General features: G+C 50.1%; 1 protein-coding gene across 6 annotated transcripts in view; it reads right to left on the bottom strand.

The window, feature by feature from the left end:
- Positions 1 to 23,001, bottom strand: part of GRM7 (glutamate metabotropic receptor 7) — a 220,307-nt gene that overhangs the window by 63,461 nt on the left and 133,845 nt on the right. For all 6 annotated transcript variants that reach the window (XM_027702625.1, XM_027702626.1, XM_027702627.1 and 3 more), the window contains exons 5-6: positions 11,611 to 11,751; positions 5,080 to 5,280 (exon numbers count right to left, since the gene is read on the bottom strand). In XM_027702625.1, the coding sequence (XP_027558426.1) occupies positions 5,080 to 5,280; positions 11,611 to 11,751 (342 nt within the window). The remainder of the gene's footprint in view (positions 1 to 5,079; positions 5,281 to 11,610; positions 11,752 to 23,001) is intronic.

Raw genomic sequence — 23,001 nt, 5'->3', positions numbered from 1 at the left:
GTCTCAATGGGAACAGAGCAGGATCCTGAATTGACTTTATTTGCCGTGGACTCAGGTGATGAACACGGGTCAGGAAGTGCAGGACCAGGGACGAGACAAGGAAAGCCCCCATCCCTCCCTCTGTGCCTGGTGCTGAGCAAAGCCTGGGGGTGCAGAGGCATCTGAGCCCTGGGACAGACCATCCCTGAGCCTCGGGAGAGTTCTCAGATCCCTGAGAGTTCTCACCACGACATCTGCATTTTAATTACCACAGCATTAGATGTGAACCTTTTCTGAGATGAGAATTCAAAGCAGTGCTGCATTTCCTCAGATCTCCAGGAGCAACCTTCAAGGGTGACATTTATTTCAAGACATATTAAAATAGGTTTCAGTAGGGAAGAGCAATATTGTGTCAAGATTGAAGATTATGACAATCCTCCAGCATATCTATATTCAAAGCTTCCTCCTCCTGCGTAACTTCTTTTCCCTAAAGCAATGAAAAATCTCTCCTGTTGTAGCATTGAACTTTAAGATTACTGTTTTCTTCATGATTCCCATTCTTCACTGAATTCCAGTGAGTGAAAAAAACGTTTGGAGGAGTGAATTAGCACAGTCTCCATTCTAGCCCTGGTAAATGGTTTCCTGTCTCTCCTACAATCCTCTGAGATCAGAACAAATTCAGTTCAAAGGCTGGTACAGAAAATCTTGCACTGAAATCTCTGCTCACTGGTTCCTTATGAGCACCAGGCAGATATTTAATTGTCATTACAGATTCATGTAGCCAGAATGCATTTAGAGTGAAAACACTTAGAGTGAATCAGAAGCAATGGCTGTAATTCCTTGGCTCCCCGGGAAAGTCGGCACAAGAGGTAAATGGGATTTAGCTAATCACAACTCTTAAGGCTGGTATTATCAGTTAAGCTTGGTTTTGTCAGAGCTGACAAAAAAGGTACAGTTGAAATGGCAGGAGCTCAAGTGAGGCTCCCAAAATGCAACAGAGACATTTGTGGGCTCCCCACATCCTGACAAGGTCCCAGGACACGGAGCAGGATCTGTGTCTGCTGGTCAGGAGGCACATGGAGAATGGGCTCCATTGTCCAGAGCCAAGGGTGCTGAGACAAAACCTGAGGGGAAGCAGCCAAGAGCACCCCTGGGCTCACCTTCCTGGGAATGTCACCCAGAGCCCTCCTGGCTAAGCCATTCCAAACAATCCCTGAGGATGCCCTTGGATGTGCCGGGGCTGCAGGCTCGGCCCAGCACAGTCTGATGGTCCAGAGCCCCCCAAGGGACATGGGCACAGGGGCTGGGCAGTGAGCAGGGAACAGCTGCTGCTGTTTGCAGGTGCTTCACCATTTAACTGCTAAAATTATACAGAGAAAAGCTGTGAGAAGCCTGGGATCTGTCGGGAAGCCGAGTATCCAAAGGAATGGGAAGGACTGGTAACCCCGGGTCAGGAGTCAGGCACAAGAGTCCCCTCTCCTGACTTTGAAGTTGGAGTGATTGGACTCCCAGCCACAGATCTGCTTAGGAAGTGCAAGCCCTCCTTAACCCCGGTGTGGGCCAGGTACAGGCTCAGCTCTCCTTTTGTGCCTCCTGCCTGTGGGGACCTGGCAGCCCTGCTTTGATCCCTGCAGCATTCCAGCCTCCACACACAGCTCAGGCTCCTCTGATGAAACAATGAAAATAAGAAAATGTGATGTAGGAAAACCTCATCGCAGAGGGGAACCAGGGCTTTCACAAATGACCCTACTTGTTCTTTGACTTCTTGATCTTCTAATCTTGAAAACATGTGGTTGTTTCACTGGTTTTTGATCATCTAGAATTTATTTTCTTTCTATTAAGATTTCCCAGAATTTTGCTCAGCCCCAGCAAACGCTTCAGGACCTGAGTGTCAGCCTTGAGGCTGCAGCTTCCTGCCCATGCAGAGGCCATGACAATTCCCTTCAATTCCCAGCAAAGGAGCTGCCTTGTCCCCACACACACACAGGGTACACCTGCAGGAAGCACTCAAGACCAGACACAGTCTGACTGAAGTTGCAGGATTTCAATCTCTTAATCATTGCAAGATGAGAAAGTGATTAAGGAGAGGAGGACAGGGTGCTAGACAGGTGTCACCAGCCAGGGTCTTTATCACTCAGTTCACGTTTACAGCATTTTGAAGACCCAAAGGGCTCCTACAAACAGCATCTTCAGCTTTTCACTGGCAAAAATACCATTGCACTTTGAGACTTTCAGACTCTCGCTGCTTGAACGCTTGAGGTTTGAAGTTTTCCATATTTTGGGCCCTTTGTTCTCGAGGTAGTGTGACAATAGCAAAATGCACACTGAGCTCCTCACACAAATCCAGCCTCTCTCCATCAAAGCCTGGCTTCAGCTCTTCCTGCATTACCTTTGCAAGGGAGAAAAGACTCCAAAGCAGGCACAGGCAGGATGATCTCAACTGCACAGTGCCAAGGAGATCCATTACATGCAAAGAGGATCTCAGGGTGCTTGAAAACAGGCTACGCTTTTTCTCTCCTCACAGAGCCTGGACAAAGCACTCCCACTGCTCCACTTTCTGTTCTTACCACAAACTCAGGTGGAAAACTGGGAGAACAGGATTTTACACGCAGACTAAATTTGCTTTCCAAGTCCCAGCCTTCCTGAGGAGTTGGAGCCCTGCACTGGTGACTCAGAAGGATAGGTTAAGACCCAGACTAAACCCAGGGAGTTGACACAAGCCCAGCTGCCCCCTCCTCTGTGCCAGCCCTCCCAGCCATGGCACGATGGCCAAGGGACAGAGGAACCATCACCCCTGTCCCAGGAGCTCCCACTGTTATCCACAGGGATAACCAGTTCTTGGAGCTGGACACCAGACAGCACTAACTGGACACCCAGTTCCTCATAAATTACGTCTCAGCTCTATTGGAATGATGAGATGAATGTTCAGCATCTTTATATGCAAGAAATACCCAGAGACAACCACGTCCTTCCAGCCCTGCAATGGTCCAGGTGTGGTCCTGCACACGGAGGCTGTGCTGCCACAGGAGCTCTGTCCTTCACAATTAACCTTCCCAAATGAGGCAAGAGAACCCTGCAGACCTCCTCGGATCATTCATCTCCAAACGTGCTCCTGCCTGTGGTTAGCATCCCTTCAAGGAAAGGAATTAAAATCTCCTCATGTTCACCTTGCTCTTTATAAGATGATTTATACAGGAAGGAAAAATATCCTCGGCACAACAGACCAAGCTTGACCACAAAATAGCATCCGTGTTCCCCCCTTTAAAGCTCTCGGGTCCTATTGGCTCTGTGTGGGTTTTGTTAAGTTTATTAATAAAAATATTTATTAGGAGATGGCGGGAGGGGAGCTCTGGCTGTGGTGCCCAACGAGGGCGTGCAGCTTATGCAAACCCTCCTCCCCAGGCAGCAGCAGCCCTGCCTCCCACACTTCAAAAGGATATTTTTCTCAGTACTTTCCTAAATCTGTTTTAAATATGGATTTGGAGGTCTACCTTCTGGCTCCTGGTTAAATCTCAGCTCTCTGTCTCCTGCAGAGCCAGAGTGAGAGCAGCCAGACCTCCTGGGAAGTCCATTAGCAGGTTTATGAAGGAGAAATACCATTCCCTGCTGGAAACGACCCGCTCCGGGGCCTCGGAGCTGGTGGCAAGTGGGTGTTCGTTAATGAAACTAATAAAATTACAGCAAAACATACAGAGGCAAGGGAACTGTGTTAATATTTAGGCCTGATTTATACAGTGCAATGCAGGGGAAGCACATGACAGCCTGGAACAGGGGGTTGGTGCTGCAACCACTCCTGGGCAGCACAGGGGGATGAGGGATAAGGGAGGAAGAGGTAAAGTGCTCTCAGGATGGTTCAGCTCCTCTGAAATCTTACCAGAGCAATGAAGGCTGGAGTAACTACTCTGTCTAAACCACACAGTTCTGGCTCCCCTTCAGCTGTGCTCTGCCTTCCCCTGAGCACACACCTGACTAAGGTGGGCTCTGGGTACCACAATTTCAGCCAGTTCATTTTCTCCATGTACAGGAAACAATGGAAAGACAACAAACTGACGTGTGATGGTAACAACCTTCCAGGGCTTCGGGAACCACACTGAGTCAGAGACAAGCTCAGGTTTTTCCCCAGTTATTTCTCCCCCTGGAAATCAGGCTTTGGAAGGGGTGCTAAGCCAGCAGCAGCCACTCCTGTCTCTGGGCAGCAGCAGCATTATTGCCTTGGCTAAAATAGGATATTTTCAAACAGGTGCTAAACAAACATGGTCATGTACCACGACAATAAAACAGCCTTGATTTGGGTTGAACACAAAAACACACGACTTGGAATGAACTGAGGAGGCTGTGGGGTCGGGTTGGCTGTGGGGTAAGGGTGGCTGTGGTGTTGGGGTGGCTGTAGGGTCGGGCTGGCAGTGGGTTCGGGGTGGCTGTAGGGTCAGGGTGGTTGTAGGGTTGGGTTGGCTGTGGCGTCGGGGTGGCTGTGGCGTCGGGGTGGCTGCAGGGTCGGGGTGGCAGTGGGTTCGGGGTGGCTGTAGGGTTGGGGTGGCTGTAGGGTCAAGGTGGCAGTGGGGTTGGGGTGGCAATGGGGTCAGGGTGGCTGTGGGGTTGGTGTGGCTGTGGGGTTGGTGTGGCTGTAGGGTTGGGGTGGCTGTGGGGTCGGGGTGGCTGTGGGGTCGGGGTGGCAGTGGGGTCGGGGTGGCAGTGAGGTCAGGGTGGCTGTGGGGTTGGGGTGGCTGTGGGGTTGGGGTGGCTGTGGGGTTGGGGTGGCTGTGGGGTCAGGTTGGTTGTGGGGTTGGTGTGGCAATGGGGTCGGGGTGGCTGTAGGGTCGGGCTGGCAGTGGGTTCAGGGTGGCTGTAGGGTCAAGGTGGCCGTGGGGTCGAGGTGGCTGTGGGGTCAGGGTGGCTGTAGGGTTAGGGTGGCTGTGGGGTCAGGGTGACAGTGGGGTCAGGGTGACAGTGGGGTCAGGGTGGCTGTAGGTTGGGGATGGCTGTGGGCTCTGGGTGGCTGTGGGCTCTGGGCTCAGGGGCAGTGGGGTCGGGGTGGCTGTGGGCTCTGGGGCAGTGGGTTCTGTGGACAGAGCGTGGTGTGTGTGAGGGCCCCGTGCTCACCGTTGAAGTTGACGCTGCGGATGTACTTGAGCAGCTTCTTGCCCCCCGCGTGCTCCATGTCGGGGCAGAGCCCGGCGCCGTCGGCGCACAGGTCACGGCTCATGTGGTGCAGGGCGTGGGCCATGGCGTACACAGCATCGATCACAAACTGCACCTTCCCCTCCTGCTCGTACGGGGAGTCCTTCCCGATGCGCTCCTGCCCTGGGGACACACGGACACAGTGAGGAGCCCCACAGCAAACACCCAATCCTCCCGGAGCACATTGAAACAACTGCATTTAATCAATACAATAAAACATTCTGAGTTAGGGGTTTACTAATTAAAACATAAACAAACCTCTTTGATTGCTACCAGAACCATTGACACCTCTTGCAGGTTGTTCTGCATAATCCAGACAAACAAATCCTGCCACGATCACCAGTTTGAAGCCCTAATCTACAGGGACCACCTCAGAGAGAGAAAACTCCAGGCTCTGAAAGTTCCCAAAGCTTGGCTTTGAAACGGGAAAATATTTAAAATAAGCACAGCTGGTATTTAAAGCCTGATGTTTTGTTCTGCTGCAAATCCCGGGCTCTAATTGAAAGTTGGAGCCAGACTGAGGGAATAAAGTGTCACTTCAGAGATGCCACCAAAGGAGTGCTCTGGGGAATCGAGGAGCACGAGGGTATTAACAGCACCTCGGGAAGCTCCGAGTGTTGGCATCCACTGTCCCCTTTGCTCCCTGGCCTGCAGAGGCTGAAATGTCCTGCAGAACCCACTGATTGCCTCTAAACTATTTTAGCAGGAGAGCCCTCAAGGGATCCAGGAGTTAATGCCAGCCCAGGCACAGTGGGAAGCAGCGCTGGGGAAGGGTGGAAATCATTCCTTGGGTGTGCAGGAACCACAAACCCTGGGAGCTGCTCAGCCCACAGGGTGAGGCATGAGAGACTGAGAGCAAGGAGGGGTTTGTACATGGAAAATCAGAGCTTCAATCACACACAGGCTGAAGAACTCCAGAGCAGTGACAAAATAGGTGAATTCAGCTGCAAACTGTGATCACACCGACCCATCTCACCAGGGATTCATGGAATGGGGCTGCTGCTGGGGAGTGGCCTGAACTGCAGCCATGAGGCACCACAAGTACAAGCTATTATTTCCCAAGGGTGGCAACACCACATCCCATGTTCTACCTGCATTATCCCACTTTTCTAACCTCACATGGGTCTTGTTCATCTTCCTGCAGCACCTGCAGGGCTGGGAGCTGCCAGGAGCTCCAAGGAACCAGACCATGGAATCATCCCTTGCAAATATTTCAGACGTTCAACCAAAGTAAATGTTCCAAAGTGTGGGAGTGGCAAAAATTCCTTTGTTAATACCCTCAATTAGAAACAGGATTGAGTGAATTTAAATTAGCTGATACCAATGAGGAAAGGAAATCAAGCTGTTAATGACGGTGAGAACCAATGATTTAATAGAGGCAAGAAGTCCATTTTCCTGTTGCTGCTCAACTGGCAGGTTTGGATCTCTCCCTCCTGCTCTAACCAACAGCAGCTTTACCAGCACCAGCTCCACCACCTGCCCCCCCAGCAGGGACAGCCCAGGCCTTCCCTTGGGGTGCTGTCCTGGCTCAGCCCCCAGCCTGGATCATTCTCCACCCAGCCTGGGAGCAAAGGCTTCCAGTTTTGTTTTCAGCTCACGAGAAAAAGGCAGAGTCCCAAAAAATCCCTTTTTTTTTTCTTCTTTGAGTGAAGAGGCAGCAGACCAGAATTCCAAATAAGCACAGAGAGAGAGGAACAGAAATTCTACAAACACGAAGAATCGTGGAGTTGGTGAGGTTGGAAAAGCCCTGTAAGATCACAGAGTCCAACTCTTTCCCCAGCACTGAACCAGATGTCCAAATATATCCACAAAAGAGATTTACTGGAATACAAGCAAAGAGACACCCCCCTATATGAACATCAATAATTATCTACATTTCCTTCTTCCTGGGTTCCCTCTGTATTCACCAAACTGCACCCCTGATGTCTGAGCCTACAGGAGAGCTGAAGAGGGACTTTGGACAAGGGGCAATGGTGTAAACTGGCAGAGATTAGGTTTAAATTAGATATTAGGAAGAAATTCTTCCCTGTGAGGGTAGGGAGGCCCTGGCACAGGTTGCCCAGAGAAGCTGTGGCTGCCCCATCCCTGGAAGTGTCCAAGGCCAGGTTGGATGGGGCTTGGAGCAACCTGGGCCAGTGGAAGGTGTCCCTGCCCATGGCAGGGGTGGGACTGGGTGAGCTTTGAGGTCCCTTCCAACCCAAACCATTTTGGGATTCCATGATTGTGGTTGAAAGACCCTTTACCAAAACCCCTTGGTTTTAAATCTCAGCTACTCTGGAAACACCGAAATCCTGCAAATAATTCAGCAGAAAAAGCAGGTTTCCAGACTGTGAAGTTCCACAAGTCCTTTTCATTATTTCACTCCCCTCCCATTGATTACAGAACTTACCATATTTTCAGGCCCTGACAAGGAAAATGCTTTTAAGTGATTTCAGCCCAGCTCTGTAACCAAATTAGCAATGCACCAGGAGTGGGTGCCAGGGGAAGTGGAGCTGGGACTGAAATACTGCACACAAACAATACTGATAAGGCAGAGCATGTTCCAGAAGCACAGCTGGCCAAACACACAGCAGGAAGAAAAGTCTTAGCAGTGAAATATCTGAGAAGAACCCGAGCAAAACCCACTTAAAGAAACCCAAGAGCAATGTAACAGTGTCCAAGTATGAAAATTTAAAATCTTAATGGAATTTCCACGAACAACAACAGTTTCCTGTGCTGAAACAGCCATTTAGTTGAGTATTAAACATCCAGAACTGTGCAAAATAAATCCAGGTGTGGAGTCAAATGCAGCTGCTCATCCAAAAACATGCATGAATTTTTACAATTGGGAATGTGCTGTCCTTCACCCAAACACTGGCTATCTTTTAAAGACATTTTGTTGCAATTACAAGTTTAACCCAAATCTGAACTAGCAAAGAACCCACAAAGCAAATGCCATGTTTTACATGTGTCAAATAGTCTTCAGACTATATAAAAAGAATTCAAAACATCCAAATTAAAGGGCCTGGCTGAGCAGAGTGTTCCCTCTAGTTTATATCAACCTGCCACTGCAGTAACTAGTGAGCAAAACAGGCCCAAAGTCCATTTTCAGACAGGGACAAACCAAAGCGATGGGCACAATTTTAATTCCAACTTCAACATTATTGTGGGAAATATTTCCCCCCCTCTTGGGCTGAGCTGAAGCAGAAAGTTTTCCACAGGCTTCAGGAATAGCCCCTGTATAATGGGAGTACAGAAATTCAATTATTAATTATTCCTGGAAGAGAAGGAAAGTCTCCAAAGCCATTAACTTCCTGCAGACAGGGGTGGTGCTGTGAGTGCTTCCTGGCAGAGGGGCAGGAGTGAAACCCCAGCACAGACATGTCAGGACACTGTGGGAATGAAACTCTGTGCAAGAGAGGAATCAATTGATGAACTCGGGTGTTGGGTGCAGCAGGAAACCACGGGACCCTCCGTGCTGCCAGAAGACACCCAAAGCATGGAAAGTAAATATAAACCCCATTTGCACCATCTTCTGCTCTTTTTACATGCTCCTGGTTGTTTTTTTCTTGTTTTTTTTTTAACTTGGAGATCTCCAGGAGCCACCCAACAGCATTGTTTCCTTCAGCAGTGAAGCAGCTGACACCTGCACACAACGGGATTTCAAGAGAGCTCCTGTCCCATGGTTGGAAATGGAGCACCTTGGGATGTCAGGAGAGGGATCAAACACAACAGCAATTTATTGGCATGAGCATCTTCTGCTTCCAAAGGATCTATTTGAAGGTGATGACAAATAATTTAACTCCCTTCCTACTCGAGTCTCAAGTGCTCATCATCCTGATTCCTGAGAGATGGAGCAGCCAAGGCCCTGCTGCATCTTCACGAGAGAAAAACACCGCAGCAAAAAGAGGGGAAAAAAAGGGCCCAAAACCAGAGTGGTGAGAACACAGAGAGAGGGAACTCCTCTTGTCCCAGCTCCTTCAGGTGACAGAAGTGAAATGCAGGTTTGAGAACTCCCGGTCACACCTCCTGCATCTCCATGAAGGCACTCGACACCTCCCAGTGCAGGAGAGCAGCCTAAATATGACTCCTCACCCTGCACCTTCTCCACAGGCCTCCTGCAGCTGATCTGTGTGGATTCATTGTTGTGATCACATGCCATAGGGGACGCCTTATGATGAATAAATAGTATCACCAGGACAATTTTTATGGCATATAATTTGCCCAGACAGACATCGAAATCTCACTCCATCGGTGCTCACACGGGAGGAATTCAGACACTGGTGCAGTTTCTGAAGGATTAAACACATTTTCAAAGGGTCTCGCACAATAGTGCTTCTGAGAACCTGGTGATAGTCATCATTAACAGGAGATTTAATTTAAAGATTGTGGAATGCTCACGGTATCAAACAGGCAGCGATTATAGGTTGGAATTCAGCAGCTGGTTAAGTGCTGACAGAAAAATATCTGCTCTTCATCCATCTCCAGCGTGTTCAGCACCGTCACAAACCCGGTGCCTGTGAGCACAGACACGTCCACAGTGCCACAGCTACAATTCTCAGTCTCTGACTGAGTGCCCACGTCTGCCTTTGATAAGAGCACCCAAACCTCCTCCAGGGCAGAGCCTGTGCAGCTGCCCCTGGGCTCTACAGCCCCAACAGGAGTTCCTGCAGCCAGGGCTCTACAATCATCATCAGAGACACTCCTTGGTGCTCACTCCTGGTGCAGGCACTGCACACACAGGAGGGGTAAAGTCTGAAGGCTTCTCCAAATAAGCTCTTTATGTGAAAGTAGCTGAGAAACAGAGCCTGAGAACAACTAACAATGTGCCAGAGTAAATACTGTAATTTCAAGGAGCAGAGTAGGACAATGAGGCCTCTTTGTAATCCCTGTATTATCATCTGACAAGGAACTCCAGGATCCAACACCAGCCCTGCAGTGACAGAGCCCACCTGGCCCAGCCCCAGCCAGATCATCTCATTACACACAAAAGCCTTTATCTCAACACCATCAACCCGATCCCCTGGGATTTTCTGGAGAAAAGCAGATGAACCTTCAAGCTTCTACTTGAGAACAGGGAGAACATTTGGGTGTGGAGGTGAGCTCTGACCCCTGCCCAGCTCAGGAGCTCTGCTGCTGTCAGAGCTGAGGCCTGGAGCTGCACCTCGCTGCAGTGCAAAGCACCAATCAGATCCTAAAATAATGATGGCCATCAGTCATCATATCATCCCATCAGGGGGACATTCTGACTCTCACACTGCCAATATCACTCACAGTTAATGCTTTTTCTGATGCCCAATTTGCTTCAGTTTGGAGAGGAGGGAAGGGAGGTGTCAGGGCTTGTCATTTGGGACAACATCGAGCTCTAATGCAGCCTCTCAGCTCGACAGGGTAAGTTGGTCACCAAACCCAGATGTTTGTGCCCAAAATACACCGAGGGAAAGAAGAACAACATTTACAGCCACATCAGGCAGCAGGGGCTGTGAGCAGCTGTAATAAACCATGGCACGAACACTGAGGGGCATCAGGCACTTCCAGAAATCATCCCAAAGATCTTGGAGCAATGTGTAGTCAGATTCCAGCCTTTTGGGGAGACTCCAAATGCCAAATTTAAGAGCAGTGTGTTCCCAGTGGGAGCTGCACTGTTTGTGTGCTCCACACTCCCACTCCCCCCGGGAGCTGGAACCAAACGCGGGTGAGACGAAGGATGGGGAGTTACCATCAATTTTCAATCAAAGTAAAACAAATCCTCCTATGAACTGATTCCCTTTGATCAAAATTCAGGGCAATTATTCGACATAACACATTTCAAGCGCTGCTGTGAAGGATTTAAAGGAGAGGGAAGGAAAGGGCTGGGCAGGGCACCCGTCAGGGTGTCACAGGAGGGACCTTCTGCCCAGAGCTTCTCCACAGCATTTCAGTCATAGAAACATGGAATCCTGGAATGGTTTGGGTTGGAAGGGACCTTAAAACCATCTCATTCCAACCCCCTGCCAGGGGCAGGGACACCTGCCACTAGCCCAGGTTGCTCCAAGCCCCGTCCAACCTGGCCTTGGACACTTCCAGGGATCCAGGGGCAGCCACAGCTTCTCTGGGCAACCTGTGCCAGGGCCTCCCCACCCTCACAGCCAAGAACTTCCTCCTAAATTGTTGTGAAAGATTCTCCATCTAAAACAAACTAACAAAACACCCTCCAGCCACCCCGAACTCAAAAAAAGTACTTCTGGGTCCCACGGAAAACATTCCTTTTCCTGCTGGATGGACAGACTGAAACAGGAAAAAATAGAAGAATGTAAGGTTTGACTCTTTCCATCTACTTCTCTTGTAGCCTCTATTTCTCTGTAAGGCTGATGCTGCTGTTCCAGTTTCTCTACAACCTACAAAAAAGCAATTTATTTTTCCCTCCCTCCCCCACCAGGCAGTTATTGCACTGCTGCCCATCCTGCAGCACGAGGAGGGGAAAGGGTGAGTTACCTGTGCATTTCCTGTCCGTGTCTTCCTTCTTTGAGCCAGTGATGGTCAACTTGCAGTTGAAGTTCTCCTCCCAGTACTCTGCAAACCACACGTTCCTCCTGTTGTTCTCCAGGGTGCGGGAGGTGAAATAGGCATCGAACCCTGGGGAAGGAGAGAGGGGAGAGCTCAGCTTTGGCTCGGGCTGCAGCCTGAAAAACAAACCCTCTGCTTGTGTCTCCCTCAATGCCCAGCACGTGCCACGTCTCTGTCCACGTGAGACGGCCCTGGAGAGAGAGAAAACCCATCGCACGTGTTCTTATCAGCTGCATCTTGCAGGGAAGTTACTCTGTGCCTGACTGCCAGGTACAAAACTGGGTAAGATAAATGTGAAACAAGATTAATATAGATAAGAGTTATAAGGAAAAAAGCATGGAATAGATACACACCAATAAGGAAGGAAAATAAATCATGTGGTGCAGCTGTGCCTCCCCTATCGCATCATCACGGGGCTCCTTTGGGGTTTGCAGTCAGAACTGGCTGTAAATGCATATTCCAGTGAAAGAGGGAAGAAGTTCCTGCCACTGTAGTCAATGAGTTCCCTCAGTGCCATAGGTGGGCAGAGTGACACAAGCTGGCACAGCACACGATGGAACTGAGCCGGAGGAAAACCATCTGGCATCAGTGAATAAGCACAGCACTCCTCCCCTGGGCACAAAAACAGACAGCACAAACCCAGATGTTTGAACAGGGGAAAGGGGATCCAGAACGGGGTCAATCCATCTCCTCCTGTCAGCTCTGTGTGCCACTGACCCAACCACAACATGTATCTTCCTAATGCTGAGTCTGCTGTTCACCAGTCGCACCCCAACCTACCTCATCTCCCAAAATCAAACCAGGAAAATCAGTACTGGGGCCTTCCAGTAACAGGCTGAAAGCAAATTAGCATTTTACCTGCAGCCTCCATAGAAAATGGTACAGTTTATGAAATTAAAAGTAGGGCTCCTCCAACCCAAAGCAGTCTGTCATTCCACCATTACCATTTCTTGGATAAAATTTCCTAAGGAAGATATTCTTGGTCAGATGGGCCAGAAGAACATTTGGAAAATCATCAGGTTTTAAGAGCACACAACCTAAAGCTTTTTTTTCCTGGAAACCTGTGTATAATAGTTTCACTCATAATTAAACAAGCATTTCAAAGGCGATATTCAGTCACAAACAAACATTTCAAAGGGGATATTTGGTCATAAGACCTACAACATACAAATGGCTCAGAAAGAGAAACGAACCTTCCCCATGTGCCAAAGCCACAGACCTCTGGGAAAAGGACTCTATAACTTAATAAGGTAAAATCAATGAGTCTTGATAAAACTGTAATAAAATTCCATATGAATTACTCTAAGCCTTTACAGATTTAATAACAAATAACAACATTCCCATTGATTGCTTTAATGATCCCTCTGCATTCACAAGGAGGAATATGGATCCCTACTAAAGAGGGAACAGTTATTACCATTATTTCCTATTGATCAGGACAAGGAGATGAGTGAGTGACAGTGGGACAGTTCAGAGCTGGACAAATTCCTCCCTGTGTGGGAACACTGAGCCCCCTCCCATCCTGGCTGTGCTGCAGGTCCCAGCACTGCTGCTCCCACCGAGCCAAGGGCCTGGGGAAGAACTCCAAAGGCATCCCCTTGGTGAACTGCCCTCCTTCCCAACATCTTGAGGCCAAGAATCCCACACTGGTTTGGGTTGGATGGACCTTAAAGCCCATCCAGTCCCACCCCTGCCATGGGCAGGGACACCTTCCACTAGCCCAGGTTGCTCCAAGCCCCGTCCAACCTGGCCTTGGACATTCCAGGGATGGGGCAGCCACAGCTCTGAAACCCCTCCCCAGCCAGGACTATTCTTACACTTCCCACAGTCCTGCAAACACCAGTGGTCCCGTCTGTGCCAGTGGGTTTGAGGCAGAGGAACACCTCAAATGCATCTCTAATTTTAGATATCTTCTGGAAAGAACATGATTCACAAACACTCAGGTTGGAGCACAGGCAGACGTGTTCTCTGCAGCAACAACTGACTTAAGCCTGTGCTTAATCTTAATCTTTCTGAACTGAGGACATTAAGACAACTTACACACAGAGTGCTAAATATCAGAGTTCTGGGTTCAGAGTCTCACAGGGAATTAGATGACCCAGCCAAAAAAGCTGCATGCTTTAATGCAAAAGTAGGAATAATCTCTTCTTACCCCTGTACATGGCCAAGTACTTCACTGGTGTGACAAGATTTACTGATTCCCCAATGTTCTCCATATTTCATACTTTAGCAAATTACTTTCTCAGCAAATACATCTAAGAGATATAGATAGTTCTTTTATGAGATTTTCCAAATTAAAATGAATCTCTTATTACTTCAAATCACCATGATTTGATTAAATCATTATTTTTACACATAGAGAGATGATACTGCCTAATGGGTTCATTTATCTCCCACCACAGGATAAATATGTACATGAGCTCCATAGTGATGAAAGAGGCTGAGAGGGAAAAAAAGGAGGAGCCTGGAGGGGGGAGAAGGGGAAAGGGCCCCGATCCCAAACCCTGGGGAGGGGCTGGGGAAGTCCAGGCAAGGGACAAGTGCTCATGGTTGGTTTCCCACTATCTCAGGGGGTGCCATCCCCTTTGGTCAGGACAGGAGGGGTCAGCAGTGCTTAAGGGATTGAAAACAGAAGTTCCTGGGGGGAGATGGGAATGTCTCACCCCCAGCTGGCTGCAGTCAGGTCACATTTGGTCCGGGTGTTCTATCCTACATTCACAGTCAGTTGTCTGGACATGCAGTGCCAGCACCCAGCCCTGCCCAGGGGACATTGCCAGCCCTCCACACCCTCAACACCTCTCAGGTCCTCCCAGACCAGGAATCACTGAGGAGGGAGGATGTTACAGCCCTGCAGAGCTGGGAATGCTTAGAGGAGCATCTCCATTATCAACCAGAAAGTAAGACTTGCTGATGTGGGGTTGCTATTTAACCCCCTCCAACAAAACAGAAAGACCCAAATGATTTATCTCTCACATTAATCCTGCATCTCTCCTTCCATTTGATGCCCATTTTCTGGCTGCAGGCACCAGGCTCAGCTCCCTGCCAGAGGGGCCCAGGGAATTGGACGTGCTGGGGAGGCTGAGCCAGGGCCAGCACCGAGGAGGGGTTTGCAGGGGAAAAGGGAGCCTGGCAGGAGGGATTTGTGCTGGGGAAAGCTCAGAAACACATCCCCAGGGAAAGGACAGGCTGCAGGAGAGGGGTGGCTGCACAGCACAGCAAGGGCCCCCCCAGAAAAGAACAGTGACCTGGGAAAATAAAGATCAAAACAGAGGCTCCAAGGCTGAACCAGCCCCAGTGAAACCAGCAGCAGCCAAGGGATGTTCCCAGGATCTCCAGGAGGAACAGCAGGGAGGGGCTGATGGAGACCCACGAGGCCAACGTGCCCTTGGCAGGAATGGAACAGGGATTTCAGAGGGACTTGTGTCCCCCTGAGTTTGTCACACGTGTCAAACCATCCATTTCGTGTGTCAGAAGGGACTTCAAGGGCTCAGGGGCTGCTTAACAAGGAAAATCATTAAGCTTAATTAAACCACAAAATTGCTGACCTGCTGCATTTCTCACGTGCCTCAAGTGTTTTCATTCTCAGCCCAGGTGAGAGCAAATACAACATATTGACCCAACTTCACGTGAGCAGGGATTTGATCAGTTTATGATATTTTTATTCTTCTATTTGTCCAGGGATGTCCACACTAAAAACTGCCAGTTATACCAGTTTGAGTTACCCAGATAGCAAACCATCCCTTCCTACAATTATTGATACCAAATGAGTTGACAGCAGCTCCTCAAACACTTTTCCAATTTTCCCAGCATTTAACCCAAAACAGTTTCATTTACTGGCATTAAATCTGGGATAAAAGCATTATGTTGGAATGGTAGGATCAATTTTGCAGATTACATGGTGTTGCCCAAGCCACACACTACAGGGTGTTATGGAGCCATTAAGACAATATATAGATATTTCCTTGACCTTCTTACTCAGCAAAAAAGCCATTATACAAATGATTTTATTAACTTCCACCGTGCCATGAAAGTGCTTTGCAGTTGTTTTCTTTTCTCAACAATTGCTGGTTATAACTGTGAAAAAGGGTATTTGAGTTGCTGTCACATTTGACTTTTTATATCCATGACATAAATCATACACAGAGGAAATTCCACTTGCCACACTTTGGGCAAATCTGGGATTTGAAGCTCTAAAGCTTCTATTAGGGAAGTGGATATATATTGGCTAAGTATCATCGTTATCACTTTTATAAAATTATACAGCTGCCACAGCAATGGGATCATGACCCAGGTGGTGTCTGAGGCACTGCTCTCATAGAAAGGTTAATATACAACTATATTATTATTCATTATGCTACATTTTGTAGCCCTCAGGCACTTCTTGCTCTCGGAGACCTCCCATGCACATCAATATAAACAGCAGAAAGCCCTGAATTGAAAATGAAAACCCTCCTATTTGCTATTTTCATTGCCACCACCCTCAGCTGAGGGCGGGACTCACCCGGACACACACAAGGAGCTCATCCCCAGCCCTGACTTCTCCTGCTCATGTGGCCTTCTGGAGGCACCAGGATCATCCTCCCACCCGAGCAGAGGCAGCTGCTCCAGCCAGGGGAACCCCCTATTTCCTGTAGGAACACCAGGAATGCCAAATCCACACCGAGAGCATCCAGAGCTTCCTCCCCTGGAGAAGCTGCAGCTCCACAAAGCATTGAGAGTTTTGCCTTTCCAGGCTGACAGAGGGATAAGTCACCTGGGCTGCTCAGTGCAGACAATGCTCTGTGCTCCCTCAACACTCCACTCCTCCTTCACATGGCTCCTGCTGCAGGAATAATTCCTTAGGAATGGCAGACTGCAGAGTGCCAGCCAAGGGGGAAACACTGCTCACCAACCCACTGCTGGAGGGGGAGCTGGGGTTGCTGCACCCACCACACCAGGGTCAGATAAAACAGAGGAGATTCCAAAATACCCCCTGGAGCAGGATGTCTCACACTCATTCAGCCTTCACTGCTGCCCAGTTACTGGAAATTGGTCTTGTCAGGCCCTTATCCATGAAATACTCTTTTTCCTCACACCTGAAGATGAGGGAAGAGCTTTTTATAAAAGCTGCTTATAAAATAACCCAGAGTTTGTGGCTCCCCCACCCCTGGAAGTGCCCAAGGCCAGGGTGGATGGGGTTTGGAGCAATGTGGGATAGCAGAAAGTGTCCCTGCCCATGGCAGGTGGTTTTTCCAATCCAAGCCACACGGTTTGGGTTGGAAGGGACCTTAAAGCCCATCCAGTGCCACCCCCTGCCATGGGCAGGGACACCTTCCACCAGCCCAGGTTGCTCCAAGCCCCGTCCAACCTGGCCTTGGACACTTCCAGGGATCCAGGGGCAGCCACAGCTTCTCTGGGCAACCTGTGCCAGGGCCTCCCCACCCTCCCAGGGAAGGATTCCTTCCCAATATCCCATCTAAGTCTGCTCTCTGGAAGTCTGAAGCCATTCCCCCTTTCCTGTCTGAGCTGTTATTTCAGTTTTCCATCGCAATTGGCTCTTTAACCAGATCCCTCTGCCCGCATTGATGGCTTCTTCCCATCAGGTTTTTAAGTTCCTGCTTCCCACTCTTCTTACCAGAAGCTGCTCCACAGATGGCCTGTTCCATTTTAATAATGCAGAGCAGTAAAATCCAAGATACAGAAGGTCTAAATGCAGAACATGAGAGTGGTTTTCCTGCCTTCGGCTGACGACAAAACGCCCGGTGCGTGTCCTGAAAGGCACTTAAACTGCAGGCAGAGACCTGCATAATTCAAACTGAGGGGAAAAAATGCAGAGATCCCTCCATGCTGTAATGCAGCAACTGGAGTCACTCCTGGAGATGCTCAACAGGTTAAAATTATAATAAAAAATTATAATAAAAGTCAATCGGCACACGGTGAATGGGCAGAATAAAGGGAGTGGAGGTCAGAGCTGCCCATGGAGGAGAGGCTGTGCCGTCCCATGGGTGGATGGGATGGGCAGTGCTGGGTGACCCCCCAGCCCCCCAAAGCTCACAGCACCCACCCCAGCACAGCCCAGAGGCTCCAGCCCTCGGGCAGCCCCAGGACAGGGCACTCACAGTGATGCCACACAACAGGGCACTGTCACCCTCTGGCTCTGAGTGTGCCACCATCCCCCTGTGCTGTGCTGGCACTTGCCCTGGGGACCAGGGGTGCTCAGCCACTGTCCCACTGTCACACCTGCCCAGCAAACACCACACAGAAGGAAATCAAAGCCCGTCCTGCTTGTGCTGTGCCCCAGCCCAGCCTGCAGGACTCACTGCAGGGTCTGTGTGCAATCCCTGCCGTGCACAGAGCTCCTGCTCTCCCCCTGTACATCTGCCTGTGCCTCACTGCAGTGTTTCCATGTCAACAGCAACCACCACAGAGCAGAGACAGGGCTGTGCAGCCTCGAGTGTGTGTGTGCACCCACAGCCCCCACGGGCACACACAGAGCCCCAGGGCACCCACAGAGTGCACTGGTGACATGGGAACCTGGTGACATGGGAACCCTGGCTGGGGACAGGAACAACCCTGGGGCTGGCACAGCAGGCACATCCCTGGCACCTCTGGCTGTGCACGGCAGCCATGGCTCAGTCTAAACTCCATACACTGCCAATCTTCTTTTCACATTCCCTAGGGACAGCATTCCCAAGAAAATCATAGAATGGTTCATAGCTCATCCCACTCCACCCCCTGCCATGGGCAGGGACACCTCCCACCAGCCCAGGTTGCTCCAAGCCCCGTCCAACCTGGCCTTGGACACCCCCAGGGATGGGGCAGCCACAGCTTCTCTGGGAAACCTGTGCCAGGGTGTCACCACCCTCACAGGGGAAAATTTCTTCCTAATTTCTAATTTAAACCTCATCTCTGCCAGTTTACAGCCATTGCCCCTTGTCCTGTCACTCCAGGCCATTGTGCAAAGCCCCTCTCAGCTCCCCTTTAGGCACTGGAAGGGACTGTAGGGTCTCCCTGGAGCCTTCTCTTCCCCAGGCTGAACACCCCCAGGTCACTCAAAATAGTCCCCAAACCCTCATCACATCCCTTCCTCTCTTTTTCCCTTAGAAGCTCTAACAAACATTACTTCCTTGCTATAACTGATTTCTGGACTCCAAGGCAGCTCTAACAGCTCCAGGGTGTGCTGGGGGGTGGGACAGGGGCTGTGATTGCTGTTCCCTCCCTCCTCTCAGCACTGCTCAGCTGAGGCTGCTCACACCCAGCCCCAGCTCCCCTCCAACCGTGCGCATTAATCACATCAAAGCCCCAGGTACCAGCCAGAACAGCTGCTCAGCCTTGGGCAGGAAAAGGGAAGATAACAGGGGTGATTTCTGAGGCTGGGGGACACAGTCCCATCCCTCAGGCTGTGCTGGAGGCCAGGGGTCCTGCACAGCAACGCCCACATGGGCTCCTCACTGGAATTCCCTGCATCTCTGGGGGAAAGAAAAAACATTTCCAACTTGATTGAAGTATTTCAGGAGCAGAGGATCCTCCAGGCATCCATTCCTCGTCCTTTCATCACCACTATTTCTGTTTTGCAGGGCTACCCCAGCCCAGCATTCCCTCTGGGATCCTGGCCAGCCCTCAGGACCAGCAGGTCCCTTAGCCCTTCCTGGCTTGGATCCTCTGCTCCTGTCACCCTGGAAGCCACCCAGCAGCAATCACAGTGCTCAGAGACACTCAAACCCCGTCCCCAAGGAGCAGCACCTGGATTGCCAAGGAGATAAACATCCAAGAGCACATCCTGGGGGGGCTGGGACAGGACTGACCACGGAGCTGGCCCCGGGTCCCCAACCCAGGCTGGGTCAGGGCCCTGCAGAGATGCCCTGGGAGAGATGACTGAGGCTGTCTCAACACAAGGAAACTTTTAAATGGCTCTCAAGTTGCAGGATAATTTGTATTCCCCTCTCTTCATACCAACACATTAACCAAATACATTATTTCCATAATGAGGAGATGAACATCTGTGTGGCTTCCCAAAATTTCAAGTGGCAATACTTGAGACAAGTATTCCCTCTTTGGGGACTGACACATCAGCATTTCAAATAACTGCCAGGGCTAAAAATATAATTTCAATTCTAGGGAGGTCAAAGAAAAAGTTCAGGTGTGATTTAGATTTTATTTTTTTTAACAGAGCACACCAATTTAATTCCACTAATTAAAGTTGCTGTTCTATTGTACTGAATTATTTGTACTTGGCCCTGTGTAAGTGAAGGGGCTTAATGCAAACTTTACCAGAGCATGGGAAAGATAAATATCTGGAGTAGTGTTATGTTACTGAAAATTGCTGTAGGAGAGCTGGGCCTCTGAAGTGCTCTGGGTCATGGCACAGCAGGGCAACCCCAACAGAATTCCAGGGAAAACAAAAAATCCCAACCAACCAACAAACCCTGACCCCACCTGTGCACAGAGAGGTTATTTCACTGCTTGGCTCCTGACTTGAGCAATGGCTGGTGGCAGCTGGGACGGCTCCAAAGCCATTTCCACACACAGCATTCCCATCACACCCCACGTGGGCAGGAACCAACCCCCTCAAGTCCCTCAGTCCCCAGGAGCAGCCACCCCATGGGTTTTGTTTCCCTTGAGCCCAAGGTCTGAGCTGTGTTACAGCCCAAACCAGTGGCCCAGGCTGCCCCGAGGCTGTGCCTGCTCTTCCCAGAGCTTTCTCCTGCTCTTTGCCCCAACTGGAACAGAGCCTGAGGGTGGTCAGAGGCACTGGGACAATCGCCCAGGGCTCTCCCTCCCCATCCCCTCCCAGCCCTGTGCTCAGGGCAGAGCCTCAGGGCCAGCTGGGCTGTGATCACAAGAACAGGGAATTAATGTCATATGGACAATGGGATGGAACTGAAACAAAGCCTGAACTCCACTCCCAAGGCCTGTTCCCTTCAGAGTGGGGTCTCCCCTGGCAAACACACAGTTCCTCACCATCCTACAGCAGGAGACAGAAGGGTTGTGTTAATCCCTCCTTACCAGGAGATAACACCATGGATCTGTTGGCTCTGCTGCCCCGTTCTGAGGAACCAGCACATGCCATTCCATGCAGGAGATTTTCCTAACTCATTTTCCATCCTTTGTTGTCTCCCAGGCAGCCAACAGAACGAAAACACCCTCCTGCAGCAGATCTGCAGACCCAGCAGGAGTGAAGTGGGCACTTCAGCATTCATTGTATCATCTTTAAGGAAATTATGTGTATTACTATTATGTGCATTATTTCCTGAACTATTACTTTCAAAAGCCTATAATCAGTCGAGCATCAACAATGCAGACTAGAAGACAAAACCATAAGGAAACAAGCAAGAAAAGCCTTTACAACCTCTGTTCACTGCCTAAAATTAGCACATTTCTCTCTTTGACTGAGCCTGTCTCACGCAGAGCAGTCAGAACACTCAGTCCCTGTGTGTCTGGGTGTGTGGAGTCCCAGCAGAGCAGAACCTGGAGCCTGCAGAGACCTTTCCTGGGGTGCTCCAGATGCCCACAGTGAGCAGCAGGATGGTGATCAACAGCTGCTCATGCAGGACAGCACAGACACCAAAACACTGCACACTTGCACAGTGGAGGCATTTTTGGTGCACAGTGCAGGCAGATCAATGTGCTCCTTGCAAACATGCCACGACTGGGTCTCACTCTAATAATGATCCCTCAGACCTAATCCCACAGCCCACCTTTGGAAGGATCTACTCTGGATCTACTCAGAGCTCCCTCTTGGGCCCGAGTTTCTCTCAAACATGAGCAAACATCAAGTGCAACCATCAGTCCTTCTGCTCAAGTGTCATCTTTCATTGCCTGGTTTGCAAGACCTGTGGGCACCCACCAGGCACTGCTCTGGAAATGCTGCAGAACACACCAAACTCCTCCTGCTCTGCCCAGGCAGCACATCAGAGATGAAAAATGAGCCGTTCCATTAGGAACAATCTGTGGTTCTCAGCCCTCCTGCAGAACTGCATTTCTAAAATTAGATATTTGGGACTACTCGTGGCTATTTTGACCTAAACCACGAGCAGTTTATTTCCAGAAGCACCTCCTGCATTTTCTTTTTCACATGAAAAATACATGAAATGGACCTGGCAAAACCAAATCCTCTGCCCCTCCACCATGGGCACCCACCCACCCCTCCTGCCAGGGCAGAGCTGCAAGGGAGGGTCTGGGGGGTCCCACCACTCACATCCCCCCCAGGAGCTGGTACACACAGGGAGTAGCTCCCTAAAAACAGAATCCTGACTTTCTGGTTGGAAATACTCTGCCCAAACACATTCCCCAGACAGCTCCAGTGTCAGACCACTGAGAGGGAAACTGTTCTTGAGAAGATGCAATTCAGGGCATTCCAAAAGAGAAGATGCATCTGAAGGGGGCTCGGTGGCTGTGTATCCCTCTGGGAATTCTCTCTTCCTGCAGCATCAACCATCCCAGTCTGTGTCTGTGTGTACACGTCTCCCTCTCTCAAAACAACCACCCACACGATCTCCAGTGTCCTCAAATAACAGTTAAACATGAACATCAAAGAGAAAATGCCAAGAGAAGCCCTGGGAGCAGTACCCGAAATACAGAGCTAGAGGCACACGGGCCACGTGGTGGAGAACAGCTGGTTCCCACAGAGGACCTGGATTCTGGCAAAGCCAGACCTGCTGGAGCTTGATTTCATTTCCAGGGGCCCCAGAGAAAGCTCCTAAATCCTTATTTTACAGCAGTTCTTTATGGTCCAATTAGAGCTCCCTCCCTCATTTCTCTGCTCTGAAGCAGCAGCAGCATTTGGTTCAAACCCCATTTGGGACAGAACTCGTGCTCATGCTGGGGGGGTTATGGGCTGTGTCTTGCACTGAGCAGTTGCAGATGATTCTCTTCAGTGCTCTGAGAACATCACACCCTCCAACTGTCCAACAAACCCCAAAGGAACTCCAATATCTGAGCACCACACAGCAGCCAGGGGGGTAACTATTAAATTCATAGAGCCACAGCACATCCTGAACTGGTAGGGAAGGTCTGAGACCCCCCTGCAGAGCTGCTCCAGCCCTAGGGAACAGCACAGCAAGGACATGGAGCTGCTGGAGAGAGTCCAGAGGGGGCACCAGGATGGTCAGAGGGATGGAGCAGCTCTGCTGGGAGGAAAGGCTGGAGAGCTGGGATTGTTCAGCCTGGAGAAGAGAAGGCTCTGGGTGACCTGACTTGCAGTGCCTGAAGATGCTTGGCCCCCCGAGCATCCCAGGGACCAGACACTCACCTGGGCACTGCCTGCTCCATCCCACTGTCCATCCCCTGTGCTCCTCCATCCCACTGTCCATCCATCCCCTGTGCTCCTCCATCCCACTG

The sequence above is a fragment of the Neopelma chrysocephalum genome, unplaced genomic scaffold (assembly GCF_003984885.1).
Source record: "Neopelma chrysocephalum unplaced genomic scaffold, ASM398488v2 Primary Assembly neopelma1_189, whole genome shotgun sequence".
Taxonomy (NCBI): domain Eukaryota; kingdom Metazoa; phylum Chordata; class Aves; order Passeriformes; family Pipridae; genus Neopelma; species Neopelma chrysocephalum.
Note: the sequence above shows the minus strand (reverse complement) of the source record. Positions and strands in the feature narration are given on the sequence as shown.